Genomic DNA, 27,121 nt, shown 5'->3' on the forward strand with positions numbered 1-27,121 from the left:
CGATGATGAACATGACAATTTCATTCTTCAATCACAAAGTCACCTTCTGTCTCATCCATGTCATCCTCATCACTCTGAAGACTAGGCTGAGGCCACTCAAAGCTGTCAGAGTAGGCGCCAGCGTACTGCTTCATCAAAGCATCCAGAGACATCTCAGCTAAAAGCCAAACACAGAAGCATTTGAATGACCAATACGGACACAAAGACAAGTAATTATGGTACTTGGTGATTTAATTAAGCATCGTTTGTATTGCTTTGTAATAAGTTGAGAAAAGAAAATGATAATGCCCGAGAAGAATTTCCAACTTTAAATACCAAATGTCCAATTGATGAACAATAGTGTAGAGCAGGTTTGTTAACAACTTTGCATAACATTATGTGTAAACATTTTAGTTTGGATGTTGTTACTCTAGGCATAGCCTCTGTATTGGTAACAATAATCTCAGCTGTACAGATTGTTGTATAGTGTGTACAATATTAGGTGATGAAAATGGATACCACTTAGCCTAGTACTGTTACTAATAATATCGTAAAAATGGGGTTTGGGATTAGACCCAATACTCCTTCTTAAATGTCTCTCCTGAGTTATAGAAGAAAAGCAAATACATACCATCTTTGGCAAGGTCAACCAACTCTGCTTTGTGGTCTGTTTCACCCTCCATGACCTCCTGTTCCTCTATGGTGCTCTCTTCATCTTTGAGTAGATGAAAAGATGGTTCACATCACTGTCATCATTTTTTTGATTTATTTGGCCAAGTGAACCTTCATAGTTCGACACTTACCATCTTCATCAACCAAGGATGAACTTAATTTTCTTTTTCTTGTTGAAGTCGTCACCTCCTTTAGCAAGAAAAAATAAATATAAACAATTATGAATAAGATGCAATATGTGCATTTGCATTGTGGTTCATTAAATTGTTAGTGCACCTACCTCTGTCTCAGCCTTTACTCCTATTGACTGACCAGGTACTGTAACACAAGTAATTTAAGTTCAGTACCACAAATCTGGTCTTAACGAAGGCACTTACAAGGATAAGCAAATCAGCTGAGTTTAGCTTTGAATTAATGATAATTAAAAGTTCATCAAATACAGAATATAAATTGTGTTTCTTTTTGGTAGTTGCTCATTGGGACGTACCTTTGGCTGAGACTTTTTGTAAGCTGAGTGATTTGAGCCTCTTCTCATATATTTCAAACTGGAGTTTAATTTCCACAACCTGACAGAAAAAGACACCTCGTTATCATTATATCTATCATTTATAAACCATGACATAATTAAGAAAAATTAATACATGAATGAATACCTGCTCAATGTTAGACCAGAAGAATTCCACCTCTCGGGCAATTGTGCTGGCAATGTGACGAAGATGAATCTCCCTTTCTTTCTTTGACCGCTCTTCACTTTTCTTCCGCTCTTGATGGTAGCGTGCACATGTGCGAACAAGCTGAGAGACACATTAGACAGTTTGGCATTAGTTTTCTGTACTGACCACTCCTTTTGCTGTGTTGATGTGTAATTTCATGTCTCTCTTTGTGATTACTTCGATCTCTTCCATACCTTCTTAGCCACAGCTTCTTTCCATCTCCTTTCCTGGGCAAAGTCAGCTGCCATCCACTGCATCTCCTCGAGGAGGTAGTCCCAGTGGGACTTTGGACGCAAGGCTTCCACAAGCTTGGGGAGCCTACTGGCTGACCACTGGCCCTCCTTTCTTAGCTCAGAGATGCGTTGATGCACTTGATTCTCCTAGAAAATAGAAATACATAGTGACATCAGATTAGAAACCTACAATGTTTCAGTTACTACAATAAGAGACAGGGCGTTGAATTTTTGCCAATTATTCACAATTATCACATGTCACAATGTCATTATGAATAACTATGAGGAAGAGTATGCATCTATGTTTTCTAGAAGAAGAAACATTTAAGAAGAAAAATTAAAAAAACAGAAAAATACACACAGAATTGAAGATTCAAAGACATGTCAAGGCATTAAATTTAGGCCAAGATAATTAGCAGACTGAAACAACATGTGCTTAGAGAAACTTACCAGTTTGGACTGCTCAACTTGCTTATCTTGAGAAGTTTCCTGCGAGGGCTGCATGGTCGCATTTTGTCCAAAGCCCCCTATTTTGACTGTGGATATGCCATTGGTTCCAGTCAATTTGGACTGGGTACTTGGGTTGATGTTCGAACCAAGAGGCCTGAGTGGATTTGCAGCATGGGGGGTTGGAACAGCATTAGGAGCAGAGAGGGGAGCAGAAGACATAGATGTCATGGATATTGAGTTGGTCATGATTCTCTGGACTGGCTGGTTTGACTCTGCACCAGGCCGAGCAAGTGCCACCGTCTGTGAAAAACGGAGAAAAAAATATTGTTAATAGAACGAGCATCAGTCTAACCATTTGCTCACAAACAAACATGAAAACTATATCTAAACATTTTTTTAAATAGACTGACCGCTTGTCCTGACTGTAGGATGGCCTGAGATTGTTGCTGCTGCGGCTGCAACTGGAGATGAAGACCTGGCTGCATCTGCTGCTGCAACTGTGCCTGGAGCTGTGTGTGAGGGTTCACCGTGGACAGGACAGGTCCACCTGTCTGCACCTTCACCTGTGCCTGGAGCTGACCAGCAGTCTGAGCTGTGTTGTCAACTAACTGAGGCTGCTGAGAGAGTGCCATGGGCAGACCTGCCATGGGGAGAGCACCTTGGGGTAACCTGCTAGGCAGCTGGGGAGGAGGGGTGTGCAGACTGGCTGCATTCTGCACAGGAGGACCTTTGGATGGGTCGTATTGTTGCTGGTTCGGCTTCTGTCCTGCAATCTGGACTGCTTGAGGAGTAGGCGGCATCCCGCCTGTACACATAGTAACCAAATTATAGGACAAACAAAGGGGTGGTACAGAAAGCAACACAAAGAAAGACGGTAAAAATCAAATGTCAATCTTGCCATTGTTTTGTAAATGATGTCTTTTGCTCTTGATATTTAAGAAGGTTTTAAATGCCATTAGGTGTTTGGCTTCCTCGTGTATATATATATATATATATATATATATATACATATATACATATATATATACATATATATATATATATCTCTGAGAGACCCCTTTCAACAAGTTCACATTTTTTTAAGCTACTATGGATGGATAATGAAATAGTACCTTGAAATTTTAAATGACTGTTTGAGCTTCAGCTGTTAGAGCTTCTCAGAACCTTGCCTTAATAAACTAGATGTACTTTATGAATCAACATTAGTGTACTACATCCTGATGATCAGAGCGGAAACTAATGAAAGTCATACAGCAAAATGGTTACAGAAGAAATGAAATCAATGTGAGAATCTACATGTCTCTCAAATAAAATACTACTTTGATTAATGCAAAACCAAAACATTGCATTTTAAATGCTGAGAGAATGTGGTTAAAAACATCAAAAATTATGCGTGCAATAAGAGTTTTTTTAAAGAGGAAAAATAGAAATGTTACAAAGAAAAATGAAAAGAAAAATAAGTTCTGAAAATAAAGAGACAGGGAAAAAAAAGGGGAAATAAAAATACAGAGCAGACACTCACAAAAACACCATATGTTTGGCATGCATGAAGCAATGTCATTCTAGCCGTAACCAAGGCATCTGGATAGCTCACATAGCGACAAAGCACAGAGGTGAGCAAAAGGACAAACATGGGGTCTTGCAGACAGCAGGCCTGAGCAGAGCTGTGCACACTAAAGCAGCGCCTGCCTTACCTCCCTGCACGGCACACCACCTTGCCTAGACGCCATCAACACCTGGCCCTGACACACCCACACCACCACAATCGCAAAAACCTGTGTCGTGAACGCAACTCCTCCACATGATTCCCCTCCTACTTAGACTGGGGGAAAGAGGCCAAGTCAGAACAAAATGCCATGAAATAACATGGAAGGAAATTAACTAAATGGGGATATGAGATAAATAAAGACACTCTTGAAGATGCAACGAATGAATATAAGACTGATGATATTGACTCCTTTTTGATGATACAAGAAGGACAATCGGAGAGGAAGAGACTTGTGAAGGAATGACAATGGTAAACCAAAAGGACGCATGACACGTGGATCGATAAAATGGGAAAACAAGCAAAACCCATTGGAAAATGATTTTATTCCCACAGGGTTCCCACTTTCCGTGACCCACCTCCAAATAAGATGAAAGTCCATCAGCACGAGAAGATCTGTCCAAATAAAGATGACTAATAGGAACAAACTTCAGAAAAGAAGAGATGGATGACGACGGGTGATCAATAGATAAAACAAAAAAGGAAAATCATAAGACATGGCATCTTCCCATTGAGTGGCTACTCTTCTTCAGACTTGGATTGTCTTCGTCCCCATTTATCCTGACAGAGAGAGCTGGTGCTGGTACAGCTAAGCCTGAACTTCCTGTGGACTGCTGAGAAAATCCAGCAGATGGATGAAGATCTGTTTGTTGATGCTGCTTGAAGTTTGTTTGTAGAAGAAGAATACTGTGATTCACTTTTTAAAATCTCCTTAGTTTGAGAAGGGGGTTCGTCCAGCAGCATCGAACAGAACACAGAGTGGCCTGGTTGTAGCACTCCTACCTTGCGCAGTTGGCATAAGCTGCTGGAGTGGAACGCCAGGAGATCCTAAAGGAGCTACACCAGGATGCTGGAAAATCAGCCCATGGCGACCAACTTCAATCCGGGACCTCTTAGCCTGATCTGGGATTTAAAACACACAATACCCTCATAACGCAAAACAAAAGCACTCGGCACAGAGCAATGACCTTCTGCAGACCTTACAGGTCACCTCTCCTTCCTCGAGTTAAGACTTCAACACAGAGCGCTAGTAGAGGATGCCAAATATCTAAAAGCAGAAGCAATTAGAGGGAGAAAAGAAAACAAACAGAAAACAAAGCAAACAGGGAGGAAACAAAGCAACATAAGAGAGACAGGAGTCTACGATCCTTGCCCTACCTGCTTGCACCATAGCCTGTTGCCTCTTAAAGGCATCCATGTCTCCAGGGTTTGTAATTGTGCCAGCAGCAGCTCCTAGTTGTCCCTAAAAAAAACATCTCAAGCAATTAGTGAGGGATGTCCTCTTACAAAATAGAATTGAAGAATCTATAGATAATTGCACTGTAATAAGTGCTGAAAACAAGTGTTGCCTCCCTCACCTGAAGCTGCTGCTGGACAGAGAAAGCTGCAGAAACATTAGGAGGAAGCTGTGTTGCTATGGCAACTGGTGTCACTGCCTGGCCATCCTTTCCAGTAACAACCTTTACCTGAAGAAAACAGATTTAAAAGAGGCATGATGTTCACTGGATTAAATGAATACACTGTTTTATGATTGTAAAAGTACCACTGGATCTCACAGTAAAAGCAAGCAAATGTAATACCTCATCATTAATGACCTCAGACTGTTCTTCTTCTTCCTCCTCTTCTTCAAGGTCTAAGTCATTTTGTCTCAAATAAGTATACAAGGGAACACAGGGCTTTTTCTTAAATGCCAAGTAGTCCATCATGTTCCCTTGGAGGTGCTGGAGAAAGAAAAGCTCAATCAGGTATTCTTTGAAGACTTCTTTCAGGCTATCCATCTTCTTAGTGTGGTGCTCCAAACACTGTTTTCTCAGCTGGGCAATCTCTGGTGTAGAAGGAGCAATTTCCTCTAACTTCTTGGGAACCTGCTTCTTCATAGTGCCTGCTGCCATGCTGGTGGGCGCAAGAGGATTGTTGGGGATCCCTTGTGTTGGACTGGTGAGGGATGGGCTAGAGGGTGGAATGGAGGAGGGTATACTGAATGTGGCTGTGGCTCCTACTCCAGCAACCACACCTTGTGACGTCTTCTCAAATATCATAGGGCGTGCAAGCTGTCCCTGAATGATGCTGCTGATCTGTGGAGGTAGGTTGGAGGTGGTGATGTGACCAGGGCTGCCCAGAGTGGGGAGAGCAGTACCGGTGGCCACAGGACTTTGAGGTCCGAGGTGGTGGATGGTGCCTCCAGTCTGTGAGTGAGGCTGAGAAAGCCGACGTTCCCTCACAGAGCCTGGTGCTCCTGGAGACGCCAGCTGTACCTGGCCAGGTGTGGCCTGGGCAATCTGAGCCAGTCCTGCCCCCTCCTGGTAAACAAAGTGTCCGCTTCCTGATGGACTACCTAAACTGATTTGCCGCACTAACATACCAGCTTCGACAAATCGTGTTGGACTTTGCCCACAAACACCCAACGTTGCTGCAGGTGCTCCTGGCCTGGTCACACTTTGCAGGGGGACCGGACTGTGCTGGGTGGGACTTTGGGGCTGCATTGGCTGGGGCACAGGTGAGGTGACCTGGATGTAGGAGGATGGAGCATGCTCAAACCTCCACTGAGGTGTAGTATGCTGGAAGCCAGGGGATGCTGGGTTCTGGATGGGGAGTGGGGTTAGGGTGATCTGCTGATTACCAGTAACCATCTGTCCCACATTTTGTAATGTGATGTTCATGTTCTGGCCAGTGACTGGGCTGCGACTCATGATAATCTGATAATTGGGTGACTGAGGGGCTGATGGGCTTGCAGAAGAGGAAAATGTGGTCACAGGAGACTGAGGATGGTTAACTGTAGCTTGTTGCTGTGTAACTGCCATTGTGGGCTGCTGCTGATCCTCTGCCTCAGGCGCACTGACAGACTTGGATCTCTGTAGCTGTCGTTGCATATTCTGTGATCCACTTCCATGGTGCATTGCGTGATACGGTTGCTACGTCTAGACACAATAATCTGGGAAAACAGCAAAGCAAAGCATGGCAATAAGTGAATTTAAAGCATTTCATGTGAATCAAAACTGGGATGGATAATTATTAATATTATATCATATTTATCATGATATGAGACTTTATATCATCTTAGATTACCGGATGCCACTGTAATATGGCATAAGTGGACTTTTAAAGCAGTAGTACAGTCAAATTATGTAATTTTCTGAATTTACCAATGGTCTACTTGTTCTGATACTTGTCTTTACAGACCTAGTCTTTAAATCCACATGACTGGTGATTATTTTTTGTTACCAAACATCTAATTTCATTATCACTTTATGAAAGTTCTAATAGTCTTAGATACAATTTTGTCGAAATCAATGCATTTGGTCAAAATAATTGTGATACCATACCACCATCTTCAACGTGGACAGCTTGCACATCACATACTACTATGTGGAATTCAGGTAAAAAAAAAATAAAGTGTAAATCGTCACAAAAAAATCATGAAAAAAATTGCCAGGGCTACTACATTTAGGCACAGAACTTACACCTTGCAAATTAAGCGTAACCGTGTTAACTGTATATCTTTACCTTAATGTATCCATAACCCATCTTTGCGCATCTTTAAGCGGCACCGGAATAAATTAAGACCGATGTAACCTAATATGTAATGATGTACTCTGTCAGTTGACAAATGTGTAGGTTTCATTACAGAAACCAGTCCTGCAACGTTAATGAATGATATAGTCTTATCTGCGGATCTGTGTATCAGCCCAAGTCTACCTGCATCTTAAACAAAGATTATGTACCGATATTTGTGATGGTTATGTGCATTGTTGCCATTAGCCGATTACAGGGAATTATAACGTTAGCGTTGAACGATGAGCAAGTTAGCAGCAAACCACTCGTATTTACACCACAATAACGACATTATATTGACTACGAAGATGACCCACATGAAGCAATTTTCATTGTTTGTCATGGTGTTGACGTTAGCGCCCACTTCCAGTTTCAGTCCGGGGCGTAACGTTAGCTAGCGCTAGCTAGTTTGTAGCAATTATCCTAATAATAAGGTACGAGCGTAGGGCTGGGTAATAAATATACTGAAAATATATTTAAATTATCAAACTGTAACGTCCACAATACTGCTGTCTGTGCCATTTAACCAATTAAACTGATCCTTGCTACGGGACGCGTGATAGCCAATGCTAATGATGTTAGCTTGTTATTGCTAACAGGCCAGCTGCCAATGAATAAATACATTTTATCAATTCAACTGTGTTACTTACTGGGGATGGGGCTTCTGTAGGAGTTTTATAAACCCTAAGTCATATTTACAATAGTTTCCGTGCTCTAACTACTGTTATTCCACGAAAAAATAAAATATCGATATTGCTAGCGGCTATTCAATGTTTTGGAGCTAATTTCATTCAGCAACATGGCGACCGCAGCAACCTATTGTGTAACCCGGATGTCGTTCCCAATCTCCAGGAAACGCTGCTACGGCTCCGTAAAAGCAGTTTGTTTCAGTCAAAAAGCGACGCTACGGACGCTTCATATAGCTACAAGTCCATCCACCAACAATAATACTTGTAAGTAAAGCATAGAAACGGAGACGACTCGCCACTGACGTCATGTGTTACGAAAACGCGAGTTAGCAAAGATTTGTGAAGACAGCAGGTACCCCACATGAACCGACGGTCTTCTTCTTCCTGGAGATCGGCCTACAGTCCGTGAGGGACACCTTGATGATACAGCTGTCAATCAACGACCATTGAGCCTCACTTAATAATGAATATTTAGACAGGATTTATAAAAGATGGTTATAAAGTATTACAGCCCTGTTTAATTATACAATACTTAAGTAAATGCATGTTAATTTGAGAAAAAAAGAATGAACAATTAATAACTTCAGAATAATGGAAAACTAGCTATCCACATCCAGCAGGTATAAAGAGTCACTTAGTGGATGATAGGAGTCACACATGAAATAATAGGCTGGCTTGTTTGCTAAATCACAAAGGTGTAAATCCAAGCGGTGCTTGACCCCCCCCCCCCCCATCCTGTGAAAAAAAATTATTTGACCCCCCTGTCTCACAGCCCTTATGCCATGACTGGTAGAAACTAGAAAAAAAGGATCCAAACTTCTAACAATAAATATTATTTATTTTCACCACAGTGTTTAACAACTCTTTTTGGCAAATTTGACCAGCAGTCATAAGATGAAAGTAAAAAAGGCACTTTGATAAAATCTAACATATTTCTGTTCTACCAAACTAAGATGCACACATAATAATAAAGTGTGTGCAATCGACAACAGTCATGTACAAACTCATTCATATATCAGCACAATATTTTGACATTAACCCAAATAGCAGAAAAATTAAGTGATGTCCATACATCTGTTGCAAGCAACAGATAACAGATATGCATGATTAATGTGGCATGCTGTGATGAAAAATAGACAAAAAGCAGGAACAGTTTTACTGTTACTGCTACACCTTGCAATATTTGGTCATCTCATCCAAAATACTCTGCCTCTTGTTGGCTAGTGAACTTTTCCTACACATAACACAAACACTTCAAATACAAACAATAACTACATAATCTTTGTTTCAAGTACAACAGATTTAAAATCAGTTATTATTTAATCCTATTAATTTAAGTGCAGGACACAAAACAACTTGCTTACATAAACAGTCCAACACAACAACACAAATACTGAAAACAAATTACCTTATCAGAGTTCAAACAATCATGATACAATCTGTCTTCAAGAACTTGTTTAAAAGAGGATGTCCAGTCTTTTTGTGCATTTATGTAAAGATTACAAACTGGGTGGTGGGATAAGAGCAGATGCTCAAGTGGTCAATTGCCTTAAGACAGATCAAAGTGCTTGTGTGTGCTGACAGTTAAGGAGGATCCATCTATATTGAGTAAAGATGGATGAGGCAAGATAATGCAGTTGTGGAGTTTATGGATACTGTTAAGTCTGCAGAGCAGAAAGGCGTCGCTCGATACACTTCTTACCTGTAAAAAACAAAAAAGATTGGAGATTGAAGTTTGGATTTAAATAAAGTCAGGTCAAGATCATTTAACAAATGTATGCATACAGTATGTGGTCTGATTCTGGCATTTTAAACTTGCATCCTGTGTTTTGTGTGTCAGCATGCTGCTACATACTTTTATCTATGCTGTCAATGTCCTTTTGCTCTGTGATGATCCGGGACAGACCCTCCATCAGCAAAATGGCTTTATGGTAGCGCTGGACTGATGCTGTACCATAGTGGAACATCTCATCTAAAGCAGCAGACTGCACCTGAAAGCAATAAAAAAACACACATTAAGAGTTAGAGCAACATGTGGGCTGGATAGAATCTGATTTGGAGTGAAAATCAACACCCTTGCTATAAGGTTAAGTCACCATGTGCACAGTGTGGCTGTAGATGAGCTTCTCAGCCGTCAGTCCATTGAAGCGGTCCATAAGCTTCTGTTTGTCAAGCAAGAAGGTCTGCAGTCGATGGTTGAGGGAGCGACAGTATGTTACACAGTTCTTGTACAATTCATTCAGCTTCCTGATAACTGCACAAAGGAAATGTAAAGACGTTTAATAAGATATACACTGCTCAAAAGAATTAAAGGGATATTCCGGTGTAAATTTAATCCATGGTCTAACACAGATTCCCTCTCGAGAGATCATGTTAGCAGACCGCTAAATTACGGAGTTTTATCAACCTCAGAAACGACCGCACGACAACAATACACTGCAGTAAATGGATCCAAATATAAACCGGCAGCAAAAAGCCACAAATAATGCTCAGAACAGCACCAAACTTCAGCAACAGTACAAATAGGGTCTCAGCACATAGTCTGGGGCATCTAACCTCCACTAGCTTAGCTGGATTTCTACTGAAAGCTGTCAAAATTTACCTCTCTTCTACAGCAGCTTCCTGTTGACGGGAAGTCCTGACGAGTCGATTACCGAGTGCAGTAGAGTTCCGCGGCTCAAGGATGAAAATGTATAATTATGACTCCATAGAAAGGCAATCAAAGTTCATATGTGTCTTACCTGCCAGTTTATAACAGTTATTATCGAGAGCGGACAGGGAAAAGAACGGAATTGAGCATTTCTAACCGCACTCGGTAATCGTCACGTCGGGACTTCCCCGACCTGGAAGCTGATGGAGGAGAGTTGAAATCTGTTTTTAGCTTCACAGTAGAAATCCAGCTAAGATAGCAGAGGTTAGATGCCCCAGACTATGTGCTGAGACCCTATTTGTACTGTTGCTGACGTTTGGTGCTGTTCTGAGCATTATTTGTGGCTTTTTGGTGGCGGTTTATAGTTGGATCCATTTACTGCAGTGTATTGTTGTTGTGCGGTCGTTTCTGAGGTTGATAAAACTCCGTAAATTAGCGGTGCGCTAATTTGATCTCTCGAGAGGGAGTCTCACACAGTTTCACGGTGATTTAGACCATGGATTAAATTTACACCGGAATATCCCTTTAATTGTGTGGTAAAATGTTTTAAGGATAAAACCCAATTTGTGAAGTTTATAACCTTTTCTACTGGAGCTCCTAAACAGTGCTAACCCCAAATAAGTTTCTGAGGATGCTAAAGCTACGTGAGCTAGTGCTCTGCAAACTTTACTCTTGAGGGGGGGTCCTACTCGGTGTCACGGTGTGTTAGAACATGGATTAAATTTACACCGGAATATCCCTTTAAGGGTACACTAATCAGACATCAGATCTTAATGAATAAATTATTCAAGGTCATAATCTTTACTAATATACATTGTATAATTTTTTGAGAACAAACTGACGTAACAACGGTTAATGCAAACCAAAATCATTAACCCACTGAGAGGTGGATTCAAAATCACACTGATAATCAAAGTAAAAAGTGCATTGTCCTGCACCAGGGGGAACACAGGGCCCACTACACCAGTGCAAGGCTGCCTCTCCATTGCACCTCTTGTCACTTTCATTTGCACAAAAGCAGGTGAAACTGATTCACAATCACTTGTGCTTCCTAGATAGACGGACTGATATCCCTTAAGTTTAACTGACTTGGTGTTATACTGTGATGACTGAAGTGTTCCCTGATTTTTTTTGAGCAGTCTATATACACAGAATATATACTGGTGCATGAAAAAACTTGTAAATAACATGTATGCAGCAATCTGTCCCCAGAATCGCTTTAAAAGTTTGCCTACATAGTGATGCCACATGCCAACTACATTTTGTTTTTCAAATTTTTGACTAACGGAGCCACAGGTTTTTTTTTCCAGCATATGGGCGAGATGGTCTACTTTTGTCTGCTCGTTAATTGACCCTGGATGCCATCATTCTCTCAGAAGGATAAAAAAACAAAAGCTAAAATGTCTAGTCAAATATACCTGGACGGCCCTCCCAAGTAAAGTCTCTGTATGGGAAAGGCTGAATATGTAATGAAGGCAGGATATTATACAGTTTAACAATAAACTTTATCGTCCAATAATGACATCAATGCACTGAAACAGTAACTTCAGTGGGAATTTACAATTACACAATACCCCACGTTAGCCAACAGACCATTTAAATTAACATGGGCCAATAAGACTATGTCTCTGGTCGATATATCTCCAATTATAATAATTATGATATATATAAACCGATCCTCATCATCATCCTTCAACATGAAATGCCAGCTTATATTTACGAGACTTTCAAGTCTACATTGAGTATCCTAAACCAGAGTTCACCATCTCACCTTGTTTGACTGTAGTAGAGGGACAAAGTTGGCCTTGTTTGATGTTCTTTTTGGCATTGTGCAGCGCTGATGACAAAAACTCTGCAGCCTTCATGTACAACACCAACTGCTCTGCATAGCTGGAATATGTAAATAAGAAACATAAGTCATTCATGAGAAGATTTGTGAAGGAAGGGAGCTGCTGGTCATGTTGAGGAAATGTAAAAAGCTTCATCTATCTCACCTCCATTCTTTATTCAGAAGGCTGATCTGATCTGTCACCAAGCTCTGCTCTAGAAAAGAGACATCAGGACTGCTGATCGCAGTCAGCCCGAGCTCCTTAGAAGAAGCCAATTCAATGACACAGTGGACAAAAGCCAAGGTGAATCGCAGCTCACTCAGAGCATTAGTATGATCCTGCTGTGAACAGAAACAACACAATACTGTAACATGTGGCTTCTTAAATAATCTATTAACTTCAAAGTATCATCAAATTGTATGTCTGTACCTCCATCAGTGTATCTTCAGGGAGCTCTGGAGGGTTAAAAGTCAGGCTACTTTGTTGAATGGCATCCATGGATTCAGTCTCACTATTTCTACGGCTTCCTCCATGGAGACGGCGGCTGTTCAGCAGCCAGGCTGAGTTAATGTAGTTAGGTGAACCTATATTTAAGACAGAGATAAATACAACTTAACCCTGAACAGCTAAAATACAAGTAAAGGAAAGAGCATGGGAGTCACTGATGACACATTTCACAAAAAGGTTCACAAAAAACAGTTTTGTGAAAATTTTGATTAAAAAAACAAATGTTTTAATAAATGTTAAAATGTTGCACCACGTGATGGCCAAGGCAATCATCAGATTAGATCTTCATTTGAAGAATCATAATTTATTTACTGCGAAATGTCCAAATGGTTTACATCAAATTTAGTTTTTAACTCTTTTAACCAAAGTTCTCAGTTCTTCTGTTTTGCTTCAGATTTTTTAAACTGGAGTAATATTACTTACTTAATTTGTGGTCAGAATTTACTCTCAACAAGAGAACGTGATGCACAATTTGGTTGAATAATTAATTGATTATATCTATATATACTAACACATATTTATATAGAATATAATCATTTTCTAGTCTAGTTATTCCAATTAGTCCAGTCTTTTAGTCTATATGATTGCATATCTAAATATCTATTATGTGTCTATGTACACCATTGCCATCATATAATATTTTTTATTTGACCTATTCTGTACTCAGGTCTCACTTACATGAGATCTTGATCTGAATGTGACTTGTTGATTATATAAAGTATATATTTAATGAAAATGCAGCCTCATTGGATCCCTCTGTGTATGTATGTGTAAAATTACTCATTAAGAGCTAAAATGAATTCCTTCAGCAGTAAATGAATATTCAGGGTAGTTAGAAAGGTAACCTGAGAACACCGGAGGAGAGTCTCCTCTGGATGGAGAACCCATTGTGAAGACTGTAGGAGGCGGGCTATCTGAGTACGGAGAGCCTCTATGACAACCAGTAGGTGGAGCTGTAGGAGCAAATAAGAAGAGTTACACCTGAACTGCAGCCCAGTAAATTACATGGTTAAATAAAATGTGTTTATTTCCAACTAGGCATTGATTTCATTATTACATAATACTTTGCATGACTTTATGGTGGTGTTAAACTGGCCCATACCAGTAGAAGCTTAACCATATTTGGCAATGAAATATATATACCCACCATAGTCTTAGATACTGGTGATGAAAGACAAACAGTATCAGTATGAAATCATTGGACTGATACCTGTTATATCCATGCTTCTCTCGCAGTTGAGGCTCTCATTACTTCCCTCTTCAAAAAGGTGACCTCCAAAGGCAGCCTTCAGCAGCATGTCAGACAGCCTTCCTGTGCTCAACGATCTAACATTAAATGCAGCCACAGACACCATCGAGAGAGTTTAATAATCTATCAGATGGCACATCTTTGATACTGTGTGACAGGTGCCAGGTGAAAGCATAGCCTTAATTAGATTTGGATTATTGACACAAACTATTATACTATCATATGATTTTGCAGGATTATTATGTAATATGCTTGTTATATTTCAATAATATAAAAATTACAAAACTGTTCTGACCTTTTAAAAGGTCCCCTTTTTTTGGCTGATTTCCCGCTCATGTTGTTCGGGGATGGAGATGCATCAAGGGATTGCAGGTCTGAAACTGTCCTGTTTCGGTTTGGCATTCTTGACTGAACCTGCTTAAACAGGATCAGAAACATATTATTGCTAACATGTATATTGGACAGTTAAATATATATTAAAAAATATTCTACTGTGTGAGCTGATGGCAGTTATCAGACACTTTTCATGTTTGCAAGAGAAATAAAAAAAAATGTGGACTAACATGATGCTGTGCATTTGACATACATCTTTAGATATCCCGTGTCTTTAATAAGGATGTTTTAGAATCTGACCTTGGGGCTTGACTGCATGCCAGGAGAGCCAATGAGCAGTTCAGTTCTTGTGCTGTGCGGGAGAGTCTGCTCCGAAGTCTCTGGGGTCATTCCCACTGAATTAATTAGAGTTTTATAAAGATTAAACCAGTAACAGAAACAGGCCTGTTTACTATGTTGTCAGTGCTCATAACAGTATCACTAACACAAGCTTGGGCAAGCTCCCTGGGTGTTGTCATAAGGCCTGAATAAAAGGCAGAGTAAAAGATGTTACAGAAAAATCAAACAGAAACACTTCACCACAAAAAAACTCAGAAAATGTTCTGAACATGACATATTTCAGATGGTGGAATTTGTGTTAACACCATTAGGCCCTGGTGGTCAACAATTCAATTGACAAATTCCCATGTAATGTCTAATGCTGTGGAAGTGAGGATTGCGAAAGAGCTCTGCTTAAAGGAACAGTCCACCCAAAAATTACAACCAGTCCATGCCAATGGAAAGTCAGGTGAAGTTTCGTGAGCCAACATTTCTGGAGATCCACAGCAGAACTGCATAACAGCATTCTCCGAAAACAACTAAAGTATGTGGAGACTGGTTCTAAAATGTAAAAAAGACAACTGGAAATAAACATAAAATGGTTTCATGCAGTTCATCCTGCATATTATTTACACTGAATTCTTCAGTGTAGTTGCTAAACTAAAAGCGTTAGCACCCTGTACTGGGTCATGTGCTCAACCAACCCATGGGATCTTGGGGCTTCCAGAGACTAGTATTACGCCAGACGAGCTGTGCAGAGCAATTTTATGTTTTTATGCAGTTGTTTTTTATGTTTTAAAACAAGTCTCCAGCTACTTCAGTTGTTTGGTAGAATACTGCAACACCGTTTTGCTGTGAAGCTCCAGAAATGTTTTGTGGAAGACAAAACATTACCCAGTGTTTCATCGGCATGAATAGATAATGACAGCATTATCATTTTTGGGTAAACTGACCATACAAAAACTTGTAAAAATAAAAGCTGACTGAGATGCCCACCTAGTGGGGAGGACTGGTGTGGTTGAGCTCCTCCAGTTACCAGCCTTGGAGAATTGAGAGGAAACCCTGGGCTTGAAGCTCTACAGCCTCCACATTGTGGGGAGTTTTCCCTACTGCTGCCAGCACAGCAGAGTGTGACCCTGCATGACAGGAGACAGAGTCAGACAACGACCGAAGAGAATAGTAGATAACAAGACACTGAGGCAGGTGCAGCTGAGGCGCTATACATGCCTGGTGGAGCCATGCAAGCCGGCAGGTTGCAGGTTCTGTTCCATTCGTTGGTAGTTTTGGATCTGAGTTGGGACAGGAATGGGCACTGTCTGGCTGCAGTTATGGCTGACAAATTCCTCAGGCCTGCTGCAAGGACAAAAGAGGAAGCAAAAGAATAAGACGCACAGGAATGTGCAGTTAAAAGTGATTTAAACTTAGAACAATCACTTACACGTATCTTAATCATCTATCTCAGAGCACTTTCATCTTCATCCCACCAGAATCTAAACCTGCTGCAGTTTTCTCTTACCTAACAGGTTTGGAGGGAGAATGCAGTAGGGGAGAGCATGGAGGGGTCTTTCCTACAGCTCCGGGGCCTCTCTCAGCCAGTACTGAGCACCTACACAAAGATATTTGTTAGCTCTGTCTGCATAAATCAAAAATATTCAACAACATAAAGTTAGCATTGGATTTTTAAACAACTCTGCATTCTTTGTAAAAAAAATTGAGATGATTATCTTCTGTCTAAAACAGTTAAGAAAATATTCTATTTTTTCAAAAATAAATCACATTTAAAGATGTAGAACTGATGCAATCGTGTGGTGTGACTACTCACCCACTGTATATCAGGCAACTCTCAAGGGGTGACCCAACTTCCACCTCACATGTGTAGTCATCTAAAAAGCAGAAAAGATTGACATAGACAGACCCCTAGGTGCTGGTGTGAAGACCAGCACAATAAAAAAGCCAGATATCTACAGAGTAAGATGTCTTACTGGGAAACTGGGCAGGCACCATGACGTATTCCTCTGTGCATGATGAGGTGCTCTGACTGCCTTGATTGGGTATTTCTTTTAGCAGGAAGGCGGGGGTGATCTGTGTAGGGGAACAGTGCGCTTTCGGCTTAAGTTTGTGCATCTCTCCATCGGAATGCTAAGAGAGTTGAAAATAAACTATGATAAATTACAGGGAAACAAACACACCTTGAGTGTGCTGTATTTCACAACTTTTGCAAACAGACTTTCCTTTACAAATTCACAATATAAAGGTCTACCCACTTGAGGGGAGGCCAGGTGAGATGCAGAGGAGCTGCTGGAGGAACTCCCCGAGCCTGAACTGGGGTAGGAGAGCAAGGGAGCTGGAGAGCCTGTCAAAAAAAAAATATTAATGTGGTTAAGACCCATTAACATCATCATTTTCATTGATTCTAAACTGCACTAAGAGAGATACAGTCTGTACTTTTCTTTGTCGATGACCCCGTCCCCAAGAAAGGATGGTGGAAAAACTCATCTGGAAATGCAAAGATTTAGATGTTAGAGATTGAATCAAATGTAATTGTGACAAGAGGTTTGGAAAATTTAAAGGCAACAGGCTCACCAAAGCTGATCCGCTCTTTGTGGTTTCTCTGCAGCAGCCCCCTCAGAAGGTGTCTTAAGTTACAAGAAGTCTCCTTTGGGATGCTGGGAAAGTACAAAGGTTTCCTATTTAGGTTGACTGTTTTGATTGGCCAGAATAATCCTAAACAGGATTTAGCCTAAAAAATGTCATGATATTATTTCAAGGCCATAGTGTCCAGCAACAGAACATGCTAATACAATCCAGTTCCAAAGTGTGGGTAGTAGCTCCCTGGTTGGGCCATGAAGGTGCTGCAGGTGAGCCAACGGCAATCACAATGATTTCAAATTTGTAATCAGAAATTACGATAAAATATCTTTGATTAAATCTTAATATTTAAAAAGTACAAACCGCCCCCCCCAAAAAAAGCAAACCCTATCCAATGTGGTCTGTTTCCTATTGATATGTGTGCCATCTACCGATCATAAACTGCACCAATGGGTGGCATTACAGGGAAAATTTGAGGGCAACATTATTTGACTGGCAAACAGACTCGACACAACTTATATTGCATCAGTGATGGAGAATTGTAACCGGATGTGTTTGTGTAATTTGCACTGCAATGTCTCCAGCTCACATTCACATGTTTATGAAAAAATATAATAGGTTAACACTTTATCTTGATGTGTTTATCAGTGTTTTGGTGCAATTTTCCAATTTCAAATTGGGCTGTGCTAATTCTTTGAACTTTCGGCTTCAGTGTGGTTCCAGTGTTTGCATTTTGTTGCAGATCTAAGTTGTTGTTTCATAAGCTCAGAGTGAGCTGTAAAATATGTGTGTTTTTCATATGTTTTACGGCTTTAGTGTAAAACCTCAGGGCATCATGACACTAAGTGCAGACTGTATTGTACTGTACTGTGTGTGTGTGTTTATGTCTGTGTGGAGCTATGTGGGCCATGTGGAAAATGATAGCGGTGCAGGCCACTAGCTGGCAGCTCAGGGCATGTTATATATAGAATGACAAGAAAACAACGACCTGTGGCTTCTCAAACACATGCACAGTCTTACTGCCCTGCTTTAACACTGTGAAAGACAAGCATGGCCACGAGCCAAACACAGGCTGGCAAAGTGCACCACAAAAACAGTGGAAAACAATCCCCAAATCCCTTTGAATGCTTTCCAAGTCCAAGTTTTAAAAAAAAGCCCCAGATTCAAAATGACTTAAAATAGAGAACTAAAGGCATTTGTCAATGAAAAGACACAGAGTTTCACATCACACATGGTCAGCACCTCATATACAGAAATATATGATAGGCAAGAGACTAGATATAGCATCATGCATGTGTTTCGTTTCTAAATATTGTCGATGTGAGAGCAGCTGGTTGAGAAAGTTCTAGACGATCAGCCTGATCAGGTGTCTGTATCTGTTTCTTCCACATTAGGATTATTTTTAGGACTTATTGAGTGGTAATAATAAATGTGCGTGTCTGTGGCATGTGTTTTGTCAACTGTCCATGTGCACACTAAACATCATTCACATACACACACACACACACACACTTGAGTTTGAGCCCAGAGAGATGACCAGTCATTCATATCTCCATTAACACCTGTCACACCATCTTTTTCTCTGTGTGTGTGCAGTGTGTATGCATGTGTGTGTTGGCGTGGGTTGCACTAACCTGGGTAAGAGGGTCCTGTTGGTTTCATAAAACAAACGGAGCTCCTGTGGTGTGCTGGCCTAAACGCAAACACACAACAAACAAGAGTTAAGCAGGAAATATGGCATGCACACACACACAAACAAACAAATCCTTACAAACAAGCATTTAAACACATGATTGTGGAAAGTTCGACTGTTTATTGGCCAACAACACTGAATATAAAAAAACAGTTATGTCACAATGCAAACACAGATGATAAGTGGCTGATTGATGATCCCACTAAGGGCAACGTGGAATGCTTGGAAATGCCAGCTAAGTAAACATCATCATCATCAGCAGAAGCAGCTCACCTCACACTAACCCTTGGACTTATGTCAACTCACTGACCTGCCTGGCAGAAATAGTCTCTGCTCTCATTCTCAGGGAAAATATTTTCAAGGAAATCATTAAAACATGGCAACATGAATAACCTCAATAGGTAGAAAAAGTCAAACAACAGAATGTTTCTTCCCCTTCAAGTGCGGTGTATTCAAGAGTGTATTCCTGACCAAAGAAGGGACAAAACATGTGCACGTGTCTCTACATAAATCACACCTGAGGCAATCTGCAAATAACAGTTCAACAGTGTCATCTGAGCAGCCACGTGAACAGTAAGAAGTAATACCCAGAGTTGTGAAGCAATATTTATTTGGGGTTCAGAAAAATGGCTCGCAGCCATTTCCACATGCCTCTCATCTGTAAACAAGAGTCTTTCCTAACAAGAAGTCGGGCTGTTCCTTTTTCTTCCTTCCTTTTCCAACTGGTAACACTGGATATCAGAGAGTGTCACTCGGCAGGCTGGTGATGCTTAATGCTTGCGTTGTGGATCATGTTCATAGTGTTGTGAAAGGGATGCATCATGTTCAGTTTTGTGTTGACAAAAATGAGTTAACCCTTTCTAGGAATTAGGGCTGCTGAAAAATAAATGGAAATATTACTGGACTACAAGCTGTTCTAATTATGTAATAAATCTTAATGAGCATTTGTTTGGCGAAATGCTAAACCCATTTACTGAATCTAAAAGTTTAAAAAGGAGTGAATTTACAGCTTTTGTATCTTCATGCATGTGTTTTTAAGTGCCACTCACATGAAATGGAGCCTTTCCAGTCAGACACTGGTACACAATTGTCCCTATGCTCCACAGATCAGCTTTGGCATCATAGTGCTGGGACATGATGACCTCGGGAGCCTGTGTCCAGACAAATTTACAGCTTAAAGAGACCTGCTGACATTACACCTTGTTGGGTCATTAAACTACTGTGACAGACCTTAATACTTACCATGTACATGGGAGAGCCACACAGAGTGGCTGCCATAGTGTTTGTCTGGAGATGACGGGCAAATCCAAAGTCAGCTGGAGGGCAAGAGAATAAGTGTGGGATGACTCCATCATCTTCCTTAAACCAACACAGATGCTACATTCAGTTTTGCTTAGACAAGAGGTCTTTACCTATCTTGATGCAGGTGTTAATGGGACTGGACCTGCGCCCCTCTGGGTGGCAGAGCAGGATGTTCTGTGGTTTGAGGTCTCTGTGGAGGATGCCTTTGCTCTGCAGGATCTTCATGGCCTGAGAAATCTGCTGTAGGAATATGTGGATGGTGTCCTCACTTAATGTGCCCTTAGCTGAGGGTCAGAGGGATGAAATACATGAGATGATCCTTGAGTGAATTTGCATGGAAGTATATAGATTAACAGTTCGTTGCGTCCGCCAGATGATGAGAGGGGATGAGACGATTGGTCAACCAAAAGAACCTTAACCACTACTACTATTAAAATATGTTTACAGGTCTTAAGGAGTACTACTGCATATGTGGAGATGTAGTATAAAGCTGTTTGTGGCTCCAGAGAAAGCTGCATGTAATCTGATGTAGAACAAATGCCAAATATTTCAATGTGAGTATTTCAGTTCAATTTCTAGTCTTTCACTAGACAGTTACTTTGATACCAATGTTGTTACCAATACCAGTATTGGAAATGCCTCTTACACAGCTTTAAATGCTGTATTGGTTATAGGTTAGCACACAAGTCTATGCACTAATCCAATACCACGTGATTTATTAGCCCCAAACCAGGACCCCTCCTAGTGGTGTCCTAAACACCTGTAAACAACAATAATTAGGACTGTTGGGATTTGAGAATTTCACTATCAGAATATCGTGCCCAAAAGAATTCATGATAACAACATTTTAGCACTGTGGTTCTCGCTCTTCCAACATAATTTTCAAACATTACAAATCACTATATTATTTCCCAAAGTCCAAGTTGACATGTTTATATTATACATTATGCCCTTGCCTGACCAACAGTAAAAATATTCCAACACCATTTTTCCTTCCCGAAGCTGATTCCAATACCAGAACGTGCATATCGACTGATACCAAGGACTGATCCGATACCAGAGTGTTAAAAACACCCAAATTCATACAGTGAATGACTGCCATAAATCTATATTTTGATATTAGTCACAACTAAAAAAGAACACAATTATCAACTAATGTAAATTTGCTGTCATACTTGAACTCCTTTACCATTTATTGACATTGGTAAGGAGTGTCATATTATACTGACAGTATCAAATAATGAATTAGGAGAATAAAAACAGACTAAAAATAATAAACTGTAAGCTGCAGTCCTTTATCTTACGTAAAACTTAAACTTATCTCCAATATGATGTAAGGTGAAGATGCTTGTCACCTCAGCGTGCGTCACTGCTATCACACTTCGTCGAAGAGAATTTTGTTTACGATGTGGCTTCATTTGGAATTAAATGCTAACCCCCCTCTGATTTCTCAGTATTTATAGCTGCAGTGTTTTCCACCGAAGGACAGGGGATAAGTGAGTGACAGATGGGTGAGGTCATGTGGGTGCTCCGTGAACTGGGCCAAGTGTGACTGTGAGTGTTGTGCTGGAAGTAGGTGGATGTTCTTCCTTGGCACAGAATGGGCAGTATATAAAATAACAGACACTGGCACACTGGCAGAATTAGTGGTACTCTTCACATCAGCACTTAAATAGTCACATTGACTCTAACAAGGTAAATATAGCCAGAGAAAGATAATCAACTCCATTAACTCAAACAGGGTTTGAAACTTTAGGAGGGTGAAATTTCAGTCTGACACAAACCAAGTGGGAAACTAAACTTGGTGAAATCACAAGGTGCATGGTTTCAACATAATTTATAGGAAAATCCTCACACACTTCTGGAGGTTTCATTTTATCTGGGTTAAGCACTTGGGAGTATTAAGTAATAATTTACTCAATGACCTGTTGGAAACTCAAACCTGAATTCTGTGGTTGCTCTGCTCTGTCTCCTCAAAATCCTATTACTCCTTCAAAACACTGAAAAAGCTAAGCCAAGCCTCTTAATTAAAAGCCAAATTAGGCAGCCAAACACAATTACAAGCAACAAACTGTGAATTTGATCCTCCAATGCAACAATAAGGAGAGGATCTATGAATGTCTCTTTTTATAATATAAAACCTTTACAGCTGTGAACTATATCAAACTCTGCAGAATGTAGAGCACTTACAGTGAAGGTACTCTGCCAGGTCACCTCCATTGCAGTACTGTATAGACAAGACAGATGAGCATTAATAGAAGTTTTGAGATTTGCCTTGTTACCAAAACCAGACACAACCATTTTGAACAATGCTTACCTCCATGACAAGATACACACATCCCCCAATTTCCTGTTGATAAAATGAGATATAATGCAAATTATCAATGGTAATATGCAAAAGCTGCAATGATAAGAAAATTAGTCGATTCACAGGAAATTAGTAGTCAGCTTATTTCAATTTGAGGATTTGCTGCATGTCTTTGTCATTTATGACAGTAAATGAAGAATCTTTGGGTTATGGGCTATTGGTTGGACAAAAAAAGCAATTAAAACAAGTCACTTTGGGCACTGGGAAATTTTATGAGCATTTTTCAAAATGGATTGACATTTTATAGACTTCACATTGACTCAACTAATTGTGACACTAATTTGTAGATGAATCGAGAGTGAAAATTATAATAATAATAATAATAAAAATTATAATAATAATAATAATAATAACAAAAATAAAGCTGAGAATGGATCAAAAACTACTTAACGGATGTGATTGACGATTTGCAACTAGAGAGCAACAATTAGTCGATTAAGCAATGAGTTGATCAAAAGAAAAGTATTTGCTGATTAATTTGATAACAACCCAAAGACATTTGGGGTTTTGGACTATTGGTTTGACAAAAGAAGCAATTTAGAGACGCTGCTTTGGACTTTTTCATAATGTTTTGACATTTTACAGAATAAAAGATTGCTTGATTAATCATTAAACTAGTCAGTAAAAATAATCTATATATTAATCAACAATGAAAATAATTAGATGAAGCCCTAATTGTGGCTTGTATCAACAATCCCATCAGACTTGTATGTATGTACCTACCGAGTGCCTTTGTTTGTCTTTTATGCCACCAAGTTAAAGCCAGTAGGGGCTGTGTACTGGTGTGAAACTTAAAAAGTGTTTACTACTTGTCCATTATGGCTATTATGATGCAGTGAGTATTACAATAGGTTGTGATTGTAAGCAGGTAAATTAACACATCTACAAAGTGCTCTAGCCTGACCTGTGGTGTGACCTGAAGTGTATCATCTGAAGTCTTTAGCCTTGCATGCAGACGCACAACGCGTCTGCTGTGAGATGCTACTCAGACTCTGCGTTTGATAAGCCAGTGTTAAACCAGCTGCACCCTGCCATCTGTCTGAAATAGTGAGAGATCAGCTCACTGGTGTCTGGCAGATGTCAGTAAGATGAGAAGCGGAGAGCTCACACACTCACGCTCACGCTCAAATACAAGCAAATGGTTAAGTTAATGTCCTGTTTTCCACCTTACAGAGGAATCAATATCATGGTTAGATTCTGGATATCTAATTAGGTGTTAGAAAATTAGGGTTAGGGGTTCTAACCCTAACCCCATCTCTTAGAATCATTTAAGGATCTCAAACTTCTATACAATATCAATGACAGCCTCAATTTTAGTTGTTGTTTAGTTGTTGTCATACCATGAAAAACTACAACAACCGACAGCCAAATCAGTGTCACATGGGTAAATGACGTTCAACTTGTTAAGATTTGCAACATGTGACAGCAAAGTCTATTGGATGCATGTATTGCTGTGTAGTTGCTGCTGATGAGTGAGTTTGCAGGAAGAAGAACACACACACAAAAAATGTACCTGATAGTCGAGCAGTCTAACAATATTCTCATGTTTAAGTTCCTAGAAGAGGTAAGAAAACATGCTGGTTAAAGCCAGACAGAAAGATTGACACAGTGTGGTAAGACATTAAAAGACACTGTGTTACCTTTAGTATCTTGATTTCTTTACCAAGCAGAGACTGTGATTTTGCCAAGTTTTTCTTGTTGATACACTTAACAGCAACTTCCCAGTCACGTTTCTTCAAGAGGTTCAAGTAAAAAAAATACATTACATAAACACAGCAGATAACAACGATAAGGCAGATACTGATTTGTCCCAAAAAGAAAAAGTTACCTCTTTATGTCTGCCTTTGAACACAACAGCAAAGGCACCGTGACCAATCAGGTCTTTCCTGTTGAACTCAAACTTCCCAACAGACTCCATGGACAACAACAATAAAAGCTTTAATGCACCGGAGCTGCTTCAGGACGACACTTTTCCGACTGACACACACGTATAGTCCCACGAGACGTCCTTCGAACCGGTAAATCCCATTTCACTGATGAATAATACTGTCTCAACACGTGACGAACTTTATAACCGAAGGGAATATCGATGACAACATTACGAAGTTTCCATCAACACAACAAGCTCAAACAAACAACCGTATTTAAACTAAATATTAGTGGTACTGCTTGGTTATTTTGCGGTTTCAACGAGTCCCGTTACGTCTATAGAAGTTAAAAAGCTCACGTTCGTGTTCTTCGCAGCTGTTTCTATTGAGACACTGAGCACAGATATTGTCTTCTTCACCTTTCTGCAGTTATTCATGTCTCACGGTGAGCATGCGCAGACGGACTGGCAGACTGTCTGATGATGGCGCTTTCAGGGACAACTCGTAAAGTTGTAATTCAATTCCATAGTTAGCAAGGACTTATTTTTCAGTGCTACATCAAGATTTTACGAAACATTTTGAGCTCTATTATGTGTGTTCAGTGGTCAAAATTTAAGCTTTATAATTCCACTGTACTGCATTGCTTTTTACTTACCTACATTTATTTGATGTTTTTAGTTACTTAGCTAATCAGAAGATTGCATGCTTTAACAGAGCCATTCATTTTTTTTATTAATTCATATTTATGTGCAATGTTATTTGACAAATAAACATAAATGCTGAATATTAGTTCTAGCCCAAGCCGATAATCGGCCAACCTCTAGTATACAGTATATGAGCTACATTTAAACATTTAGCCTGCTTTACTTCTACTTGTTCCTTTGATACTTAAAAAAAATGTGTTCCTTAATTAAGTAAATTCAGTGTTAATTACTTTCACTTGAACCATTTGTGTCAAAGTAGTAGTTTAGCAATCTTTACTTTTGCATAAGTATGACTTTTGGGTAGGTGTCACAAAACTGAAAATATATATGCACAAAAACTCAAAGCTCACACAAATATTAAAAAATAACCAAAACAAACAGTATTCCACATAAAATAAAATCCATCACATACACTGCCAATTAGTAACATATTCATGTACAATTGTACCTGCCGGTGATGTGTCCATTCTCATAAAAGAGTAATAGGTCAAGGGTCAGTTAAAGTTCCTTCTGAAAAGCAAATTAAATTATTTTCATTCAGTCTGAGGATAATGCATTCAAAGCAAGTGTTTGTATTTGCCTATTGGGCTCTGGATTAGTGTTGGGAATAACGGCGTTACAATAAACGGCGTTACTAACGGCATTACTTTTTTTCAGTAACGGGTAATCCAACTAATTACTATTGCCATCGTTACAACGCCGTTACCGTTACCAAATGTGTACAAACTGAAGCTGACGCAGGTACAATTGTACCTGCTGGTGATGTGTCAATTCTCATAAAAGAGTAATAGGTCAAGGGTCAGTTAAAGTTCCTTCTGAAAAGCAAATTAAATTATTTTCATTCAGTCTGAGGATAATGCATTCAAAGCAAGTGTTTGTATTTGCCTATAAGGCTCTGGATCAGTGTTGGGAATAACGGCGTTACAATAAACGGCGTTACTAACGGCATTACTTTTTTTCCAGTAACGGGTAATCTAACTAATTACTATTGCCATCGTTACAGCGCCGTTACCGTTACCAAATGTGTACAAACTGAAGCTGTTGTCATCCGACTCGGCTCAGCCACCGGAGCTGAGGCCTGTACTGCGAAGCCAGTTTAGTGGGTTAGCGAGGTATGTTGAGTCTAAAGCCAGGCTTCCCTGTACTACAAAGGTGGCTCTCTTTTAACCCGGCTAGATCACCATGGTAACTTATGCTTAGCTCATAACCTGGTCCCGACCAGGTTATGTTCAGAGTTTCAGCTTAAAATCGGCTATAAAAGCGCCGCTGTTTCACTGTGTAAATCATTCGGAGATGGCGTCACCATTCATTGAGAACCCGGTGGACCTGGGAGCAAGAATAATTCTGGCAGCACTACGATGTGAGCGGCTTCTTCGAGATCGCGCTGATCCGCTGGCATTTCCTGATGAAATTCTCTATGAGCGATATAGATTTTCAGCCGAGGGAATACGGAACATTTGCTCACTTATTGAGCCGAGTGTCAGGAATGCCACTCGAAGAAGCTGTGCGCTCACTGTAAGGCAAACTGTTTGTGTAGCCCTTCATTTTTTTTTGCCACGGGAACCTTTTTACATTCAGTTGGTGATGCAGCAAATCTGAGCAAGAACACTGCGTGTTGCGTGTGTGTAGTGTTCCCAAGTCATTTGAGCACAATGCTT

At 40.1% G+C, this 27,121-nt stretch overlaps 2 protein-coding genes across 13 annotated transcripts in view; both read right to left on the reverse strand.

Annotated features, from left to right (window-relative positions):
* ep400 (E1A binding protein p400) overlaps positions 1 to 8,429 on the reverse strand; it is a 46,360-nt gene extending 37,931 nt beyond the window's left edge. For 3 of the 8 annotated variants that reach the window (XM_030415964.1, XM_030415962.1, XM_030415963.1), the window contains exons 1-14: positions 8,015 to 8,429; positions 5,393 to 6,744; positions 5,171 to 5,278; positions 4,971 to 5,055; positions 4,596 to 4,715; positions 2,458 to 2,852; positions 2,048 to 2,347; positions 1,559 to 1,744; positions 1,305 to 1,445; positions 1,139 to 1,217; positions 932 to 969; positions 783 to 840; positions 611 to 694; positions 44 to 157 (exon numbers count right to left, since the gene is read on the reverse strand). In XM_030415964.1, the coding sequence (XP_030271824.1) occupies positions 44 to 157; positions 611 to 694; positions 783 to 840; positions 932 to 969; positions 1,139 to 1,217; positions 1,305 to 1,445; positions 1,559 to 1,744; positions 2,048 to 2,347; positions 2,458 to 2,852; positions 4,596 to 4,715; positions 4,971 to 5,055; positions 5,171 to 5,278; positions 5,393 to 6,709 (3,025 nt within the window). In that variant the 5' untranslated portion in view covers positions 6,710 to 6,744; positions 8,015 to 8,429. The remainder of the gene's footprint in view (positions 1 to 43; positions 158 to 610; positions 695 to 782; positions 841 to 931; positions 970 to 1,138; positions 1,218 to 1,304; positions 1,446 to 1,558; positions 1,745 to 2,047; positions 2,348 to 2,457; positions 2,853 to 4,595; positions 4,716 to 4,970; positions 5,056 to 5,170; positions 5,279 to 5,392; positions 6,745 to 8,014) is intronic. The other 5 variants (XM_030415969.1, XM_030415968.1, XM_030415965.1 and 2 more) reach the window with 4 other exon arrangements.
* A 440-nt stretch (positions 8,430 to 8,869) lies between these two features.
* ulk1a (unc-51 like autophagy activating kinase 1a) lies at positions 8,870 to 25,203 on the reverse strand. 5 transcript variants are annotated; one of them, XM_030418437.1, is made up of 27 exons: positions 24,720 to 25,203; positions 24,532 to 24,624; positions 24,405 to 24,446; positions 22,841 to 22,873; positions 22,714 to 22,750; positions 20,634 to 20,807; positions 20,464 to 20,537; positions 20,271 to 20,372; positions 19,163 to 19,221; positions 17,523 to 17,605; positions 17,385 to 17,435; positions 17,204 to 17,292; positions 16,922 to 17,021; positions 16,762 to 16,822; positions 16,456 to 16,545; positions 16,167 to 16,292; positions 15,936 to 16,075; positions 14,922 to 15,016; positions 14,584 to 14,705; positions 14,250 to 14,365; positions 13,885 to 13,992; positions 12,962 to 13,116; positions 12,698 to 12,873; positions 12,475 to 12,593; positions 10,150 to 10,307; positions 9,909 to 10,044; positions 8,870 to 9,755 (listed from the first exon to the last, which is right to left on the reverse strand). In XM_030418437.1, the coding sequence occupies exons 1-27, from the start codon at positions 24,807 to 24,809 to the stop codon at positions 9,712 to 9,714; spliced, it is 2,673 nt and encodes an 890-aa protein (XP_030274297.1). In that variant the 5' UTR covers positions 24,810 to 25,203; the 3' UTR covers positions 8,870 to 9,711. The 5 variants fall into 5 exon arrangements, 4 of the variants coding, with proteins under 4 accessions (XP_030274297.1, XP_030274295.1, XP_030274296.1 ...); XM_030418435.1 differs by having other exon boundaries at positions 14,584 to 14,702; positions 16,922 to 17,078; XM_030418436.1 differs by having other exon boundaries at positions 12,698 to 12,870; positions 16,922 to 17,078.
* Between the last annotated feature and the right edge of the window lie 1,918 nt (positions 25,204 to 27,121).

Source organism: Sparus aurata, chromosome 5 (assembly GCF_900880675.1).
Source record: "Sparus aurata chromosome 5, fSpaAur1.1, whole genome shotgun sequence".
Taxonomy (NCBI): Eukaryota; Metazoa; Chordata; class Actinopteri; order Spariformes; family Sparidae; genus Sparus; species Sparus aurata.